The sequence below is a fragment of the Pelodiscus sinensis genome, chromosome 1 (assembly GCF_052426305.1).
Source record: "Pelodiscus sinensis isolate ZL-2025 chromosome 1, ASM5242630v1, whole genome shotgun sequence".
NCBI classification, from domain to species: Eukaryota; Metazoa; Chordata; order Testudines; family Trionychidae; genus Pelodiscus; species Pelodiscus sinensis.
In genome coordinates, this window is record NC_143052.1 from 345,282,584 (window position 1) to 345,297,182 (window position 14,599).

General features: G+C 47.1%; 1 protein-coding gene across 4 annotated transcripts in view; it reads left to right on the forward strand.

Annotated features, from left to right (window-relative positions):
- The window catches only part of XRRA1 (X-ray radiation resistance associated 1), a 48,646-nt gene that overhangs the window by 22,371 nt on the left and 11,676 nt on the right, over positions 1 to 14,599 (forward strand). For 3 of the 4 annotated variants that reach the window (XM_075919591.2, XM_075919594.2, XM_075919592.2), the window contains exons 6-13: positions 683 to 780; positions 1,723 to 1,856; positions 5,069 to 5,170; positions 7,637 to 7,872; positions 8,577 to 8,617; positions 11,129 to 11,266; positions 12,543 to 12,636; positions 13,966 to 14,084. In XM_075919591.2, coding sequence (XP_075775706.1) covers positions 683 to 780; positions 1,723 to 1,856; positions 5,069 to 5,170; positions 7,637 to 7,872; positions 8,577 to 8,617; positions 11,129 to 11,266; positions 12,543 to 12,636; positions 13,966 to 14,084 — 962 coding nt within the window. The remainder of the gene's footprint in view (positions 1 to 682; positions 781 to 1,722; positions 1,857 to 5,068; positions 5,171 to 7,636; positions 7,873 to 8,576; positions 8,618 to 11,128; positions 11,267 to 12,542; positions 12,637 to 13,965; positions 14,085 to 14,599) is intronic. The other variant, XM_075919593.2, reaches the window with a different exon arrangement.

Genomic DNA, 14,599 nt, shown 5'->3' on the forward strand with positions numbered 1-14,599 from the left:
AAGAGGAAGTTAGACAAATATCTGTCAAGGATGGTTTAGACTTTAGATGGTGCTTGGTCCTGCTGTGAGGGCAAGGGGATGGGACTTGATGACCTCTCAAGGTCCCTTCCATTTCTAGTATTTTGTGATTCTATGATTACTCATGATGTATCTGATGTTTGTATAAACAGGGAACTTTGGTCTCCAGGGTTGTCAAGCCAGGGTTCTCTGCTTGGTGTCTCTTTGTGGTTCTCTCATGTTGTCCCTATGATCTTCACCTTATCCCTGTTAGTTCATTTTTTTGTCCCCTATGTTCAGCTAAGTCCCAAGAGCTGCCCCGTCATTCATCTGAGGAAGCAGGCGTTTTGTTGCTGGGTGGGTTCTGCCACCTCTCAGGATTTATTGGCCAGTGCTTTTTACCAACACTAATGAAGGCAGCCTGAGGATATTAGATGGTCATTTCCCATTGGCTTTCAGTGAGAGCTGGATCCCTCTTTTTGCTAGGTTCCTTTCTTTGTATTTAAAGGCAGGAATTTCAGAACAACCCCATATAAATGATTGTTGCCAATAAAATCTGTTTTGTTTTTACTCTCCTAGAAAAACATGGTCCCACTCTTTCCCGCACCACAGCAAGATGGCAGTTGTTCTTTCAACACAATTAATTTCTCGTGTAACATTTTTTCATTTTTTTTTATCCATGTAGAAGCATTTCGTAACTTTTCTGGGCTAAGGGAACTAGAACTTTCCTTGAATGGATTAAGAAATATTAAAATCAGCGCTGGAGACTTTCTACACTTGGAAGTAAGATCAGAGAGAAGGTAGAATCAAGCTCATTTCCTACCCACCCACATTTAGAGTTGTCATAGCAAGGTGTAACATTATTACTGAGTATTTGTTATTAACATTATTTAATAGGATATTTAGACTTCATTGTGGATATTGTGACTGAAACCTGAGCAAAATGGTGAAGATGTGGACTGAAAATATGAAGAATTAAATGAAAATTTTATCATTTGGGCACAGATGTGATTCACATACTCCATTGGTGACAAGAGCGAATGTAACTTTAGGCTAGGTGTTAGTCAGTATTTCACATGTGATACCCATATTGGAAATTAGTGAATGAGATGGTGATGCCTTCATAATTTTTTTGAATACCCAGAAGAGCTAATTTTGAGCATCTTTTATTCAGACACTGTTAATAAGGGATGTTGAAGAGATTTTTCTGATAATGTTGTGGGGAAAATGTCATTTTTGATACTGTTAGTCAGTGTTTAAAGCCACATGCCTATTTTTTTACAGTCGTTCTTTTAAACCAAGTACGCTCATGATTAGAGGAAGGAGAATAATCTAGTCTTAGAGCACAAGATTGGGAGCAAGGAGATTTAGGTTTTATTCCTGACCCTGCCAGAGGTGTTCTATGTAACCATCGGTGAGTCAAAGAACTGCTCAGTGCCTCAGTTTTCCAGTCTGCAATATGAGCATTGTCTTAGATATCAGATACATTTAATCAAGGACTCGTTGCTTAGCTCTTCTTGCAAAAAATTGAGAACCCTCCTCCCTCACTGAAGTCTCTGGAAGTTGAGAGTCCCTATCACCTCACAGAATCAGGCCTGCATTGAATATCAATTATTTATTATTATTTTAAAATATTTTATATACATAGGAAATCATGAATAATTCTAGCAGAGGTGAGAGTTTGTTTTTTTACTATAGTGGGAATTTTATTTACATTTCCCCTAGATATTGGATCTTTCTTACAATAATTTATCTCCTGAGGACGTCCGGACATTGGGAGTTTTGTCTCAACTCAAGGTTCTTCACCTAACAGCCAATGGACTTAGATCTCTTCCTTCTGACCTGGCAGACTCAGAGCAGTAAGTCTGAAAGAGAAAGAATGGTGCAGTATTATTCATTTGATCTGAATAAAAAGACAGACTCTCACTATGCATTGTCCAGTCTCTGAAATGTAACCATGACACATTGCTGTTTAAAAGACATGCTTTTGTGGTAAGGTGAAGATCATGTAGCAGATTGCATTGTTAACATGACTGCTAGATGGCTGTAGTCATGGTTGCCAGCAATGTTTCCTCTAATGTTTTGGTCTGTCAATGTGTGGAATAAATTTTGTTACATGCACTGAAGCAAGTGCAGATGTGCACCACCAATATAAACACATGCTTCTGGCTATGGGCACTCTGCTAAACAGATGAGCAGCATTTGAATCTCTCCTGGATGGCCACCCAACTGCTCAGCGTACAGGGAACACTTGCTGGCAGACAAAGAATTGAGCTGGTCTTGACCACAGTCTCTTCTTGCCTTGAAAACTGAACCCTGTTTGTCTTTTTTCTGGGTAAAAAAGAACCCTCGGTGAAATAGCCTCCAGGTTGATGACAGAGTGAGTGTGATCCTCCCCCTGCCCCAGGACATACGGAGTTGACAGCATATTAGAATCCAGAAGCACACAAGGTTTATCATGGAAAATCCAGCTTGCTCAGTTAGCTGAGGATCAGCTGTGTGAGCTGCAGGTTTCTCTCAGTCAGTCAGCTCTGAAATAGAGCTTTGTCAGCAACATGCCTGTGAGACCAGATAGTCTGCTCTCCATCCCCTGGCTGGTTGGGCAGGATGCAGCTTCCCCTTACTTAAGACTTGCACACATTTCAGATACAGTTCAGCAAAGCACTTAAGCATGGGTTAAGCTACAAGTATGTGAGTACCCTCAGGCAACACTTGTCCTGTGATCAAGGTGGGAGAAGAACCTCCCATTCACCCCAACTCCTAAGTATTGTTTTTTAACAGCTGCCTCCCCTAGCAGAGGCAGAAGGCCAAGCTGGGAACCTTTGTGTTGAGTGTCTTGTCTCTGCACTCCAGCCTCAGCCTGTTCCTTTGTAACATAAAGGGATCCCATCCTTCAAACGGACTCTTGAGAAGTTCTGAGTCCTTACTCTCCCACTGAAGTCAAAGGCCCTCCACACCTCTTAAGAGGAGACTTTCAGCGGTATGTCTCTGGCTTGAATTTTATGGATGACTTTGAAGAAAACGTAAAATCATCACTAACAAAGTTTGCAGATGACACAAATATTCAGGGACTGGTAAATAATGAAGAGGACAGGTCACTGATGCAGCATAATCTGATCTCTTCATAAATTGGGCAAAAGCAAACACACTGCACTTTACTATGGGATTTTAATCACTGCATCCTGGTGCCCAGCCACAAGGGGGCGCTCAGGGATGAGGGGGAATTGTTCACAGGAGCCAATTATTGTCAGTTAGGGAAAGGATTGCTCTGGCTACTCCAAACTGTTCGATATAGTTTATACAGGGTTAATAGATCATTAATAGAGGGTTTGTAAAATGGTTAAGTAACCATCGCAGAGTGTCATAATCACTGCAGAGTGTAAATAGGTAACAACCATCTATAGCACATTTAAATCTTTCCAATTACATGCTTAGAACCATCTTTAATATATCAAAAGCATGCCACAAATATGCTTAACACATCTAAATCATGCCAGTGACCTGCTTAGAACCATCTAAGTTTGCCCATAACTCAGTGAAACAGCTATTAATAATGTATTAATGACCTAAAAAAGTGTCACCGTGGCTTAACCACCATGTAAAAGAAGCAGTAAGGGACAAAAAGGTATCTTTTAAGAAGTGGAAGTCCAATCCTAGTGAAATAAATAGAAAGGAACATAAACACTGTCAAATCAAGTGTAAAAATGCAATAAGAAAAGCAAAAAAAGATTTTGAGGAACAGCTAGCCAAAAACTCAGAAAGAAATAACAAAATGTTTTTTAAGTACATTAGAAGCAGGAAACCTGCTAAAAAACCTGTGGGTCCCTAGATGATTGAGCTATAAAAGGAGCAATCAAGGACGATAAAGCCATTGCGGAGAAACTAAATGCACATCGGGAAAAATAACCCCAACTATACATACAGTATGACGGGGGCTAATTTGGCTACGACCATTTGGCCATTTTCGCGATCGGGGCTTTTTTCCGGAAAAGACTACTGGGCTGTCTACACTGGCCCTTTTCTGGAACAGTGTTCCGGAATAAGGACTTATGCCCGAGTGGGAGCAGAATAGTTTTTCCGGAATAGCGGCTGATTTTGTACAGTAGAGCATGGTTGCTTTTCCGGAAATTCAAGGGCCAGTGTAGACAGCTCGCAGCTTATTCTGGAAAAGCGGCTGATTTTCCGGAATAAGTGGCCCAGTGTAGACACAGCCCCCCTGTATAAAACTATGGTACGCCCACATCTTGAATACTGTGTACAGATGTGGTCTCCTCACCTCAAAAAAGATATTTTGGCCTTAGAAAGGGTTCAGGAAAGGGCAACTAAAATGATTAGGAGTTTGGAACGGGTCCCATATGAGGAGAGGTTAAAGCGACTGGGACTTTTCAGTTTAGAGAAGAGGAGACTGAGGGGGGATATGATAGAGGTCTATAAAATCATGAGTGGTGTGGAGAGGGCCGATAAAAAAAGTTATTTATTAGTTCCCTAAATAGAAGAACTAGAGGACACCAAATGAAATTAAGGGGTAGCAGGTTTAAAACTAATAAAAGAAAGTTCTTCTTCACACAGCGTGTAGTCAACCTGTGGAACTCCTTGCCAGAGGAGGCTGTGAAGGCTAGGACTATAACAGAGTTTAAAGAGAAGCTAGATAATTTCATGGAGGTTAGGTCCATAAAAGGCTATTAGCCAGGGGATAAAATGGTGTCCTTGGCCTCTGTTTGTCAGAGGCTGGAGAGAGATGGCAGAAGACAAATCGCTTGATCATTGTCTTCGGTCCACCCTCTCTGGGGCACCTGGTGCTGGCCACTGTTGGCAGACAGGATACTGGGCTAGAAGGACCTTTGGTCTGACCCAGTATGGCCGTTCTTATGTTCTTATTAACCCTTTATAAATTATTTACAAATGGCACTTTAATGGTTCCTGTATTTTAAAAATATAACATGTGCTTTGGGAAGGCTCCAGTCTCTGGGTGAATCAGTGGTTGTCTGTTTCTTGCATAGCAGCCAAAACTGTGGTTTTGGCATGTCCCCACGTGAGTGATTTGTGAATGAGATCCCTTTCAAATTTGCAGGGATGGCACAAGTTCAAGGTTTCCATCTTTAGAAGTCTTGTTGCTGGATGACAATGACCTTTCTCACCCCAGCGTCTTTGTGAGCCTGGCTAATCTCCGCAGGTAAAGAAACCATCACGCAGCAGATGATTGTGACTTCTTTGGGCACAGCGCCCGGCTCTACTAGTTGCCCCTTAGCAACACACTGAAACTTTAACAAGTCTTTAACTCATTTAGGGTATTTTCCTTTCCACTTTGTCCAGTCTTGGGGACTGTAGGTCAAATGAAAACAGCAGCAAAGTGACAATGACGGCCCTCCTCCCCTGCAACTGCCCTAAAAGAAATGGGTGGGAAGTCATTTCGAACTACGACAAGTGCTGTTGCTCATGTCCCAAGGCTCAGAAATGATGGATCGGTGCAGATTGCTCTCCCCATTTTCCTTCTATGGATTTACTTGTCTCTGATGAGTCCATTAGGTTATTTCAGGCCAGCTGAGTTATGGAAGTCAATGGGAAAAGTCCCTTTGATACAGTCCACTGCTGGTGTGCATTGCATTTTAGAGGCATCTGAGTTGAGATCAGCCAGTGCAGAATCAGGTACCAACCTCTCCTTAAGAGGGGGGTGTAAAATAATGAACACACTGGTGTGGGTCATAGAACAATAGTATTTGAGAAGGTTTTTGAATGGGGAGGGGGCATGCATGTGGTGTACAGCAGAGCATGAGGGAAAGCTTGGAGGGAGGAGGAGAACTAAGTGAAATTTTTCATCTGAAACTTTTTCGGTAGAAAAAAAGCAGATTTGGGGGCACATGTTTGTGTCCATTTTGCCAAACTATTTCAATTATAAACAACAAAATTAAAACAAGATCCCCCAAAACAGCCGTGCTTTGCTCTGACGTTTCAGAGGTGAAAAGTTTTTATTTTTTTGCTTCAGAATGACTTTTTGTTTCCAACTTTAATTTTATTTAAAAAAAAAATCAAATCCTTAAAATAATGGTCAAAATTGAAGTGTTTGAAATGAAATGTTCTGTTTGAGCTAAAACAGCTTTTCCACCCTAACTTTTTGACTTGCGGCAAATTTGAAAAAAAAGCTTTTGGTTCAACCTGAAATAATTCTTCTGCCCCCCCAATTTTTCGGAATTGCCAGCAAACCATTACATAAACAAGCCAAGGGGAGCTAGCAGGAGAACATTGTATAATACCCTGCATGTCTGTCACGCTGAATGACCTGAAAACCCTTTGCAAACACTGAGTCAGACACCACAGCACTCTGTGAGTTGCTGTGTGTTTTTATCCCCATTTCACAGGAGGAAAACTGAGTCACAAAGAGATGACGTGTCTCTTGCAAGATCACTCAGGCAGTTAGTGGTGGAGGTGTGACTAAACTAAAGCCACTGTTAGCAGACAGGACACTGGGCTAGGTGGACTCTTGCTCTGACCCAGTACGGCTGTTCTTATGTTCTCTTCTGACTCCTAGTGCTAACATTAATCACTAGAATATGTTTTTTGGCAAGCATTTTGGAACTGTAAGTAGCCTGGAGGTGGTGGTTTGGTCTGGATTCAAAGAGAGGCTCTATATATTATTGTTCTTCCTCATTGTAGATGTTCCCAGAGTAGAATTTAGTATTGTCTGTGACATTCTGGAGAGGAGGACGGATGGACTGAGCTGGGACAAGAACCTGGGTATCGAGAGCCCTGGATTTTTTTCCTGTTTCTTCAACATACTTCCTTTGTGATGCCAGATAATCTCTTTGGGCCTCACCTCCCATTGGGGATAATCATGTTTCTCTTCCTCACAGGTTAAATTCATCAGCGATTTTAAATTTCTGTGTCAGTACAAAGCATTGTTATCTTCTTACAGCAGGATCCCATAGACTTCCTCAGCACATACACAGTCAGGCCTGTGACTGTTCCCTTAGCATATTTCAGCATAGACAAAGATCAGTGACAGAAGCTGCTGTCTCTGAAACTGTCATGTTACATAGCTATTGGTAGGGATGCAAGTGACTAATCGACGAGTTGTCTTTCTGATAAGCAAAAGCTTGTTGGATAGTCAACACACTAGTCTATCAGAAAGAGGAAGCAAAGGGGGTGGGAAGAGAAGGGGATGCTGGGGGGAGCTGGCTTAAAAGCTGGTTCCCCCTCCAGCTCCGTGGGAGAGGGCAGGGGTGCAGCGGCGGTGTTCTACCTTTGAAATGTACAAGAGTCCCCACTGAGGCTCTTGTACATTTCAAAGTGGAAACGCTGCATGGACTCCCCACTGGCCCCGGGCTCCATGTGGTGTTTCAGTCTTTGAAATCCACTGTCACACTTCTGCCTTTGAAACGTAGCAACAGCCGGTCAGGCTCTTGCTACATTTCAAAGCAGAAGCGCCCTTATCGACTAATGGAATAGTCGATGGAAATTCCATTGACTATTCAGTTAGTTGATAAATCTAATTTTAACATCCCTAGTTATGGGGAAGGACAGCACCCATAGAGTCTCGGGGCAGTTTCCCACTCTGTGTGCTAACAACAGGGGTTAAACAGAAGGTGCGTATGTGGCAGGATAATTTTCATTAGGCTTCACCTTCACTTCCTCTTCTGATCAGCCTGAAGCAGTTAAACCTGGACAAGAATGGGATTTCAGAGGTGCCCTACCTGCATCAAATGGAGAATTCCCGGTTCTCCCTCCACCCCCGATCAGCAAAGATGGACCCCTCTAGACTGGGACAGAAGCATGAGCAGCTGCTGCAAGGTGCGGCGGGGTTGCAAAGGAAGCTGGTGATGGAGGAAGAGCCACTGGAGCACATGGTTTTACAAAACACTCCGGATCCAGATGGGACAGGTAACAACTCTGCTTTTCGTTCCCAGCCCTTGGCCTTCTCCTGTTGAAATCAATGGGAACATTGTCATTGATTTCATTGAAAGAAGGATCAGGCTTCTTACTGCACTGCTGAGCCTTTCCAATATCAGAGAGACTGCAGGGCATGATTAAAACAGCTGTACCTTGGAGGATAATATGTGTGTTAGGGATGGGGTGGGGGAACAGCTGACTCAGGGAACTCTTTGGTAGGACATCAAACATGGTGATTTTAAAGTTCCCTTCTGGCCATAAATATTTATGTGAAGTGAAATCCTGGTCCCAACTGAAATCCATAGCAAAACTCTCATTGACTTCAGTTGGGCCAGGATTTCACCTGTGGATTACAGTGCAGCCAGCATGCCCAGTGTGTTGAGGCCCTCTTCTTGTGCTCTTGACCTCAATGGATGTGCTGCCATTAAGCCCTGAACAGTACTAATTGCTGTGCTTGTTGACAGACTCACCCAGAGGCTGTGTTCATCATGAAGTCTGTCTCTTCCAGCCTCAGACCCACCCTTTTAACTCCTTTAGCTAGGGCCTGAGCCAACACAACACACAGCTCCATCATTGTTATTATATTATGTGTATTATCACAGCCCCCCATAACAGACCAGGACCCTATCATGGACCATCTATGTCCCGGGCAATTGTACTCAGAAGCCCCATAATTTGTTTGTGTTTCATTACAGAGGAGGCTTATACGTCTGTCTCTCAAGAACCACCATTGCTGGTAAGAGCTGTTTGTTGGCTTATGGTCTAGGATGTGCATTCCAAAGTTCTCCTCCTTCTCCAGTTCTTCTCTATAAGTGCATTAGCCTCTTGCTGCCTTATTCTTTAAAAGCCCTTTTGGAAATGCCAAATGACTGATTTATCCTCAGTAGCTGCCATAGCTTAGAGGCTTCTGCAGCTAATTTTCACATAACCTGTGAATATGTCAGCTCTTAAATCTGCTGTGTACACGGAAGGTAAAGCTGTGTGCTATTTTGCTGTACAGTGCTGCCTACCCAGCGTGGAAGCGCGTTCTAACGATTTCAGTGTTGGATTGAGAGGAGTCCAGGGTTTGGTCTGCCCACCGCCAGTTTCTCACTCTGTGATTATGGTGACATAATTGGGTAACTGGATGACTGAAATCAGGCTCTGAAATAAGTGGCCAGATTTTTAGAGATGCTAAGCACCCGCACCTCCGATTTGCTCTCTCAGTTTATATCTGTGCGTCAAGATAAGTGTAATTCCCCTCTTGAGGAGCCATATCTGTACTAGCTCTGCTCAAGCGAGCATGCTAAAAACCACCCTGCAGTGATGTGAGCAGCAGGAGGGGCCAGCTGCTCTGAGTACATGCCTAGCATGCTGGACAGGTATGTACGTGGCATGGCGAGCCGTCCTGCCACTCACTGTGCTGGTGGCATGTTCAGTATTCTGCAGGGTAGCTCACTTAATGGTAACATGTCTGCTTGAGCCTGGAATCACTCCTCCCCCCCGCTCCAGTGTAGACGCATTTGTGCATGCACACTTGTAGGAGAGAGAGTTGTTACGATTCCATCCAGTCGGGAGAGACGGGGGAGTTCAGATATTAAACAGCAACATTAGAGGTACTTGAAAATTCTGGAAAGTTCCATGCAAATCTCTAGCATTAATGCAACATGCAAAACCAGGTTCTCACTAGGTTCCCCTGCACTAGATCCTGGCTCTAATCATTTTTCATTTCAAGCTGATTTAATGCAGTTTCTGAGGAAAAGACTGTTAATTTCTCCCCCTCCAGGCCCTCCTTACACAGTGCCTTTCATGCGGAGATCTCAAGGGGCTTTATAAATACACCGCAGTGAGCCAGAAAAAGAAGTATTGTCACCAAAACAGTTGTGCCAGTCTGTGTTTAGAGCAGATTTTCCTGACATGATTGTTCCACTCTCCTTTCAGGCAGGCTCTTCTCAAAAGTGATAAAATCTTGAGATTTAACCCATCACAATTAAACTTCAGAGTCAACACCCCATTGAGATTGGGAAGGGTTTGTGATGGGGTGTTCTCCCTGCATCAGCCTTGAAGGGCCCATTGAATTATAGGCTGCACTGGGGGGAGTCTGGCTTGACTGATAAGTACTCGCTGAGGTGCAGGGGCAGGCTGGGCTTGTATAACACTGGAAGTTGAGAGCAGAAGGGGGCATGAGGAAGGGTCTGCAGTCAGACTCTGGACATAGACGGGGGGAGGGGGAGGAAGGTAGGAGGAAACCCAGTGCGGAGAAAAAGCCCTGGTATTCTGTCCTTGATGGAAGGGGTTTGCCCCATGGAGTTGTGGGTAGAAATAGGTAGAGTAGGAAGAAGCCCAAAGTCGGAGCCGTGAGGATTGAGACTGTGCAGACCTAGGCTGCTGGTTTTAAGGTCCCTGAGCTGGAATGTGGAGCACCGGATGGGCTCAGTTCTCCTGCGCACCACTGGGGAAGTGGCACAGACTGGGAATTATAGACAACTCCCTGAGACGACACATGGGCATATTGTCCAGTGGGACTTGGCTATCCTAGCCGGGCAAAGCTGCAGTGATGTAGCTGGAGGGCTGAGTCACAACAAGAGAGCACCCCAAGTCCGGAGAGCGAGAGGGGCTGTGGGGCAAGCGAATGACCCATAGAAGGGGGCACATGAGAACTAATCCCCAAGCCCAGCCATGAGGAGGTGCCAGAGCGCAGCGAGTGAAACAAATTACTGGGCTATTCATGCCTCGTGTAGCGACAGGTTTTCATTCTGTGCATAGATGCAAGCAGACATCACAGCTGTGATTGGTTTGGTTCTTCCCCCGAAGGTTTCATTACAATTCCAAGGTTAGCATTTTCATTTATTTTAAATGAACCTTTAAATTCTGGAACATAAGATGCAACCGGCAGGGGAAAGTCCCAGCTGGCTGTGTGCTGCCTGCAGCCAAGCCAGTGTAAACCCAGTAGATATGATAACGGCAACACACCTGACCTGTTACAAATGGAGAAACTGAGGCTGAGATTAAATGACTTGCCCAATATCTCACAGTGAGTCAGTGGCAGGCATGGAGCCCTGAACCCTAATCTGGGATGTTAGTTATTAGGCTTCATGTGCTCTCTCTCTCTTCCCTGGTTTCATTCCTTGGCTACTTTGCTGATCTCCTGCAGTGAGTGTGGATTTGTTATGGTAATTGTACTGGATTTATGTGTCCCCATGTCCCGGAGTTTCCTCTGCTGCAGTCCAGTATGTCTCTCTCTCACCATCCCCCCTCTTTCTGTAAGGATGTTTTCATGGAGGGAAATGATCGTTCCTGTCGTGCCGACTCTAGGACTCTCCCAGCCAGTTTCAGGAACCCCTCAAGCAAGGAGTTTGTGCTCCCCCTTCCGGAACTGCGCTACCTCAGCCTGGCCAACAACAAGGTGAGTCAGCCCGTGTGGCTACAGGCTGGAGCAGTCGGGGGCAGAGGAGCCATTTTGCTTCCAGGTGTGAAGCATACTCCTTGGTAGGCTGTCAGTGTGGAACTGGGAATATCTGCACTACAGAGACTTGCCTTGGCCAGCTGTGTTCTGTGCCATGGGGTTGTAAGAAACAGAATCCTCTGTCCGCTTGTCCTGTCCAAGACATTTGCTGTCCCCTTTGTGACTCCACTTCTGGCCTGGGGGAAGGCTCTAGGGGGGAGGCTGTAGAAGGCACTGGAAGGCAGAGGTAGGGCCTAGGGCCATTGCAGAGGGAGCTGGAGGCACCATGCCTGCCTCTGGGTGTGCTAGAGCAGCATAGGTGGGAGTGATAGGTAATTGCTGCACCTTTGAGCCCAGCGCCAGCCCTCAACTGCTTGTGGCTGCAGAAGGCCGGGCACGTAGCCCGCCCCTGATCTGCCTCCTCTGAAGCATCTGGCACTGCTGGTGATCTTTGTGCTCAGGGAGTGGGATGAGGTTGTGGCAGTACCCGGGTGGTGCCTTCCCCCTCTTCCATTCATCCCCACGCACAGTCAGCTGCAGTGCCAGGCCCCCACAGTGCTAGGGAAGGCAGAATGATCCAGTCGGTCCCAGCTGCTGCCTCAGCACTGGATCTTCCAGGTCAGACTGCAGTGTGGCTGATGCTCGCAGGGAATTTGCCCAGGAGGGCCAGATGTTCTCTTGGAAGTTGTCTTGCTGTGAATGATAACTGCAGATACACCCTCCTCTTTGCTATGGAGGTGTGGCTCATTGAGACTACATTTCCCAGCATGCACTGTTCCACGCTGGTCTGAGCTGCCAGACTGCACCTCCTTGCTAGGGATGAGAGTGGCTGCTGCCCAGCCCTGCCAGCCATGTTCACTTGGGAAGAATACTGGCTGTGCAGTGCACCAGCTGTGCCTCTCCAAGATCAGACCTGGCTTTCCATGGTGCTTTTCACCCTAGACCTCCAACCACTTTACAAAGGAGATCAGAAGCATCATCCCTGTTTTGCAGGTGGGGAAACTGAGGCGCGGAGCTGTGACACAACTTTCCTGAGGTCACCCAGAGACCAGTGGCAGTGCTGGACCTAGCTCCCTGGGTCTCCTCAGTCCCAGTGCAGTGCTTTAACCACTAGACAGCACAGTCCTCTCTGTCCCCTAAGCGTTCCCTCAGGGATTCAGCCCATGATGGCATGAACATCTGAATCAAAGAGAGCGGCGCTAGCTGGCAATGCTGTGTGTTGTCTTTCATCTTGCAGATCAAAAACGAGGAGGACCTGCTGGCCGTGGCTCTCTTTCCCTCGCTGCTGGAGCTGACGTTCCACAGCAACCCCCTCACCACCCTCCGAAGCGGTACAGTACCAGCCTGACCCCCAGGGTCCTGGCCCTGGGGAAGACGGGAAACAAGCAGGGCCTGCTCTTGCTCCCCTGGAGGCAGTAGCAGAATTCCCCTTGAGGGGCAGGATCGAGCCAGCCTCCGTCCTCACTTCTTCCCCTCCCTCCCAGAGCTGGAATGCCACAAATCAGCTGATTGCAACTGTTCACGCTCTGGGAGGAAGGGGGAGAAGCGGGGACGGTGCGCAAATCAGTGGCTTTATGGTGCTCTGAAAGTGCTGGGAGGGCGGGGGAGGAGTAGGAAGTGCCATGGTGCGCGAGAGGCATGGGGAAAGGGGGCACAAAGGGGATGGGCAGGCTGCAACTGGAACCCCAGTGTGTTACGGGCCGCAGTTTGGAACCCTATGGGCTGCAGGTTGCCCACCACTGGCAGTTCCCTTTATTTGGCCCTGGTAAGGCCACATCTGGAGTATTGTGTCCAGGAGCAGCCTGAGGCTGGCGGCAGCTAGCACCCCAGGCGGAACGCGCGATTGGCACCCCTGCCTACAAGGCCGTAAATGGACTGACATCATCGGCGGGCGCCCCCGGCGCCTCTGTAACGTCATCATCAGGTGCCCCAGGCGGCGGTGCTGTAGGCGGCGGCCGAGTCCACCTATAGCCACGGGCCGCCCCTGATTGTGTCCAGTTCTGGGCCCCCCAATATAGAAAGGATGTGGAGAGGGTCCAGTAGAGGGACCAAAATGATTAGGGGGCTGGAGCACATAACCTACGAGGAGAGGCTGAGGGATTTGGATTTGTTTAGTCTGCAGAAGAGAGGAGTGAGGGGGGATTTGATAGCAGCCTTCAACTTCCTACTGAGAGGCTGTTCTCAGTAGTGACAGAAGACAGAACAAGGAGCGATGGTCTCAAGTTACAGGGGGGAGGTCTAGATTGGATATTAGGAAAAACTATTTCACTGGGAGGGTGGTGAAGCACTGAAATGGGTGACCTAGGGAGGTGGTGGAATCTCCATCCCTAGAGGTGTTTAAGTCCTGGCTTGATGAAGCCCTGGCCAGGTTGATTGAGTTGGGATTGGTCCTGCTTTGGGCAGGGGGCTGAACTTGATCTCCTGAGGTCTCTTCCAGCCCATGATTCTATGATTCTATGCAGCCTACGGAGAGCAAGGAGGGCCACTCATGCAGCCCACTCACTAGTTTTGGGTGCCCATTGCTGGTCCAGCCCCTGCTAACCCAGAGGGCCTTGCTGTGTTGCTGAGCACAACTTGTGCTCTATAGGAGAGGCTGCTTTCTGCTGGCAGAATGCCTGGACAGATGCAGCTGGTTTGAACACAATATCCTTGTTTGGCAGGTGATCCACCTTTGCTAACCAGTTTCCTTCAGCACAGACTAGGGATTAAGCTAATTAGAAGAAAGATTTCAAAGCTGGAGAAACCGCACCTCCTCATTCCAGTCAAGGCAAATCGGCAGGTAGGAATGGGTCAGCCTGTAAACACAGTCTTGCTCCTGATGAAGTCAGAGGTCAAGCTCCCTTTGAAGAGCGGGATGCTGACCGCTCCTTGCTCACTAGCACCTGGCTGCCCCGGGACGTCTAATCGCTGTACAATGTGCAGGGAGCAAGCCGCTCATGCTAGTCCTGCTAGCCATTCAAAGGACACGCCTGCTAAGAGTGCTCCAGCTTTGAGGAATCTGAGACTCACATCAGCTGTGGGCACGGGCACTGCCTTGTATTTTTCCTCTTGGGTGCTACTCTCCCCTGAGATCCTACCCCTGCTCCGTCCCCTACCCCAAGGCCTGCCCACCGCTCCCTCCCATCTGCCTCCTCCCCAGAGTGCCTCCCACCTGCCAAACAGATGGTCAGGGGCTGGCCTCGTGCGGAATCACAGTGTCTGGTGGGTGCTGAGCTTCCCCCGTTTTTGTTTCGGTGAATGCCTGAGCTCACAGCTGATGTGAGTCTCAGATCTCCTCAAGGCTGGAGCACAGAG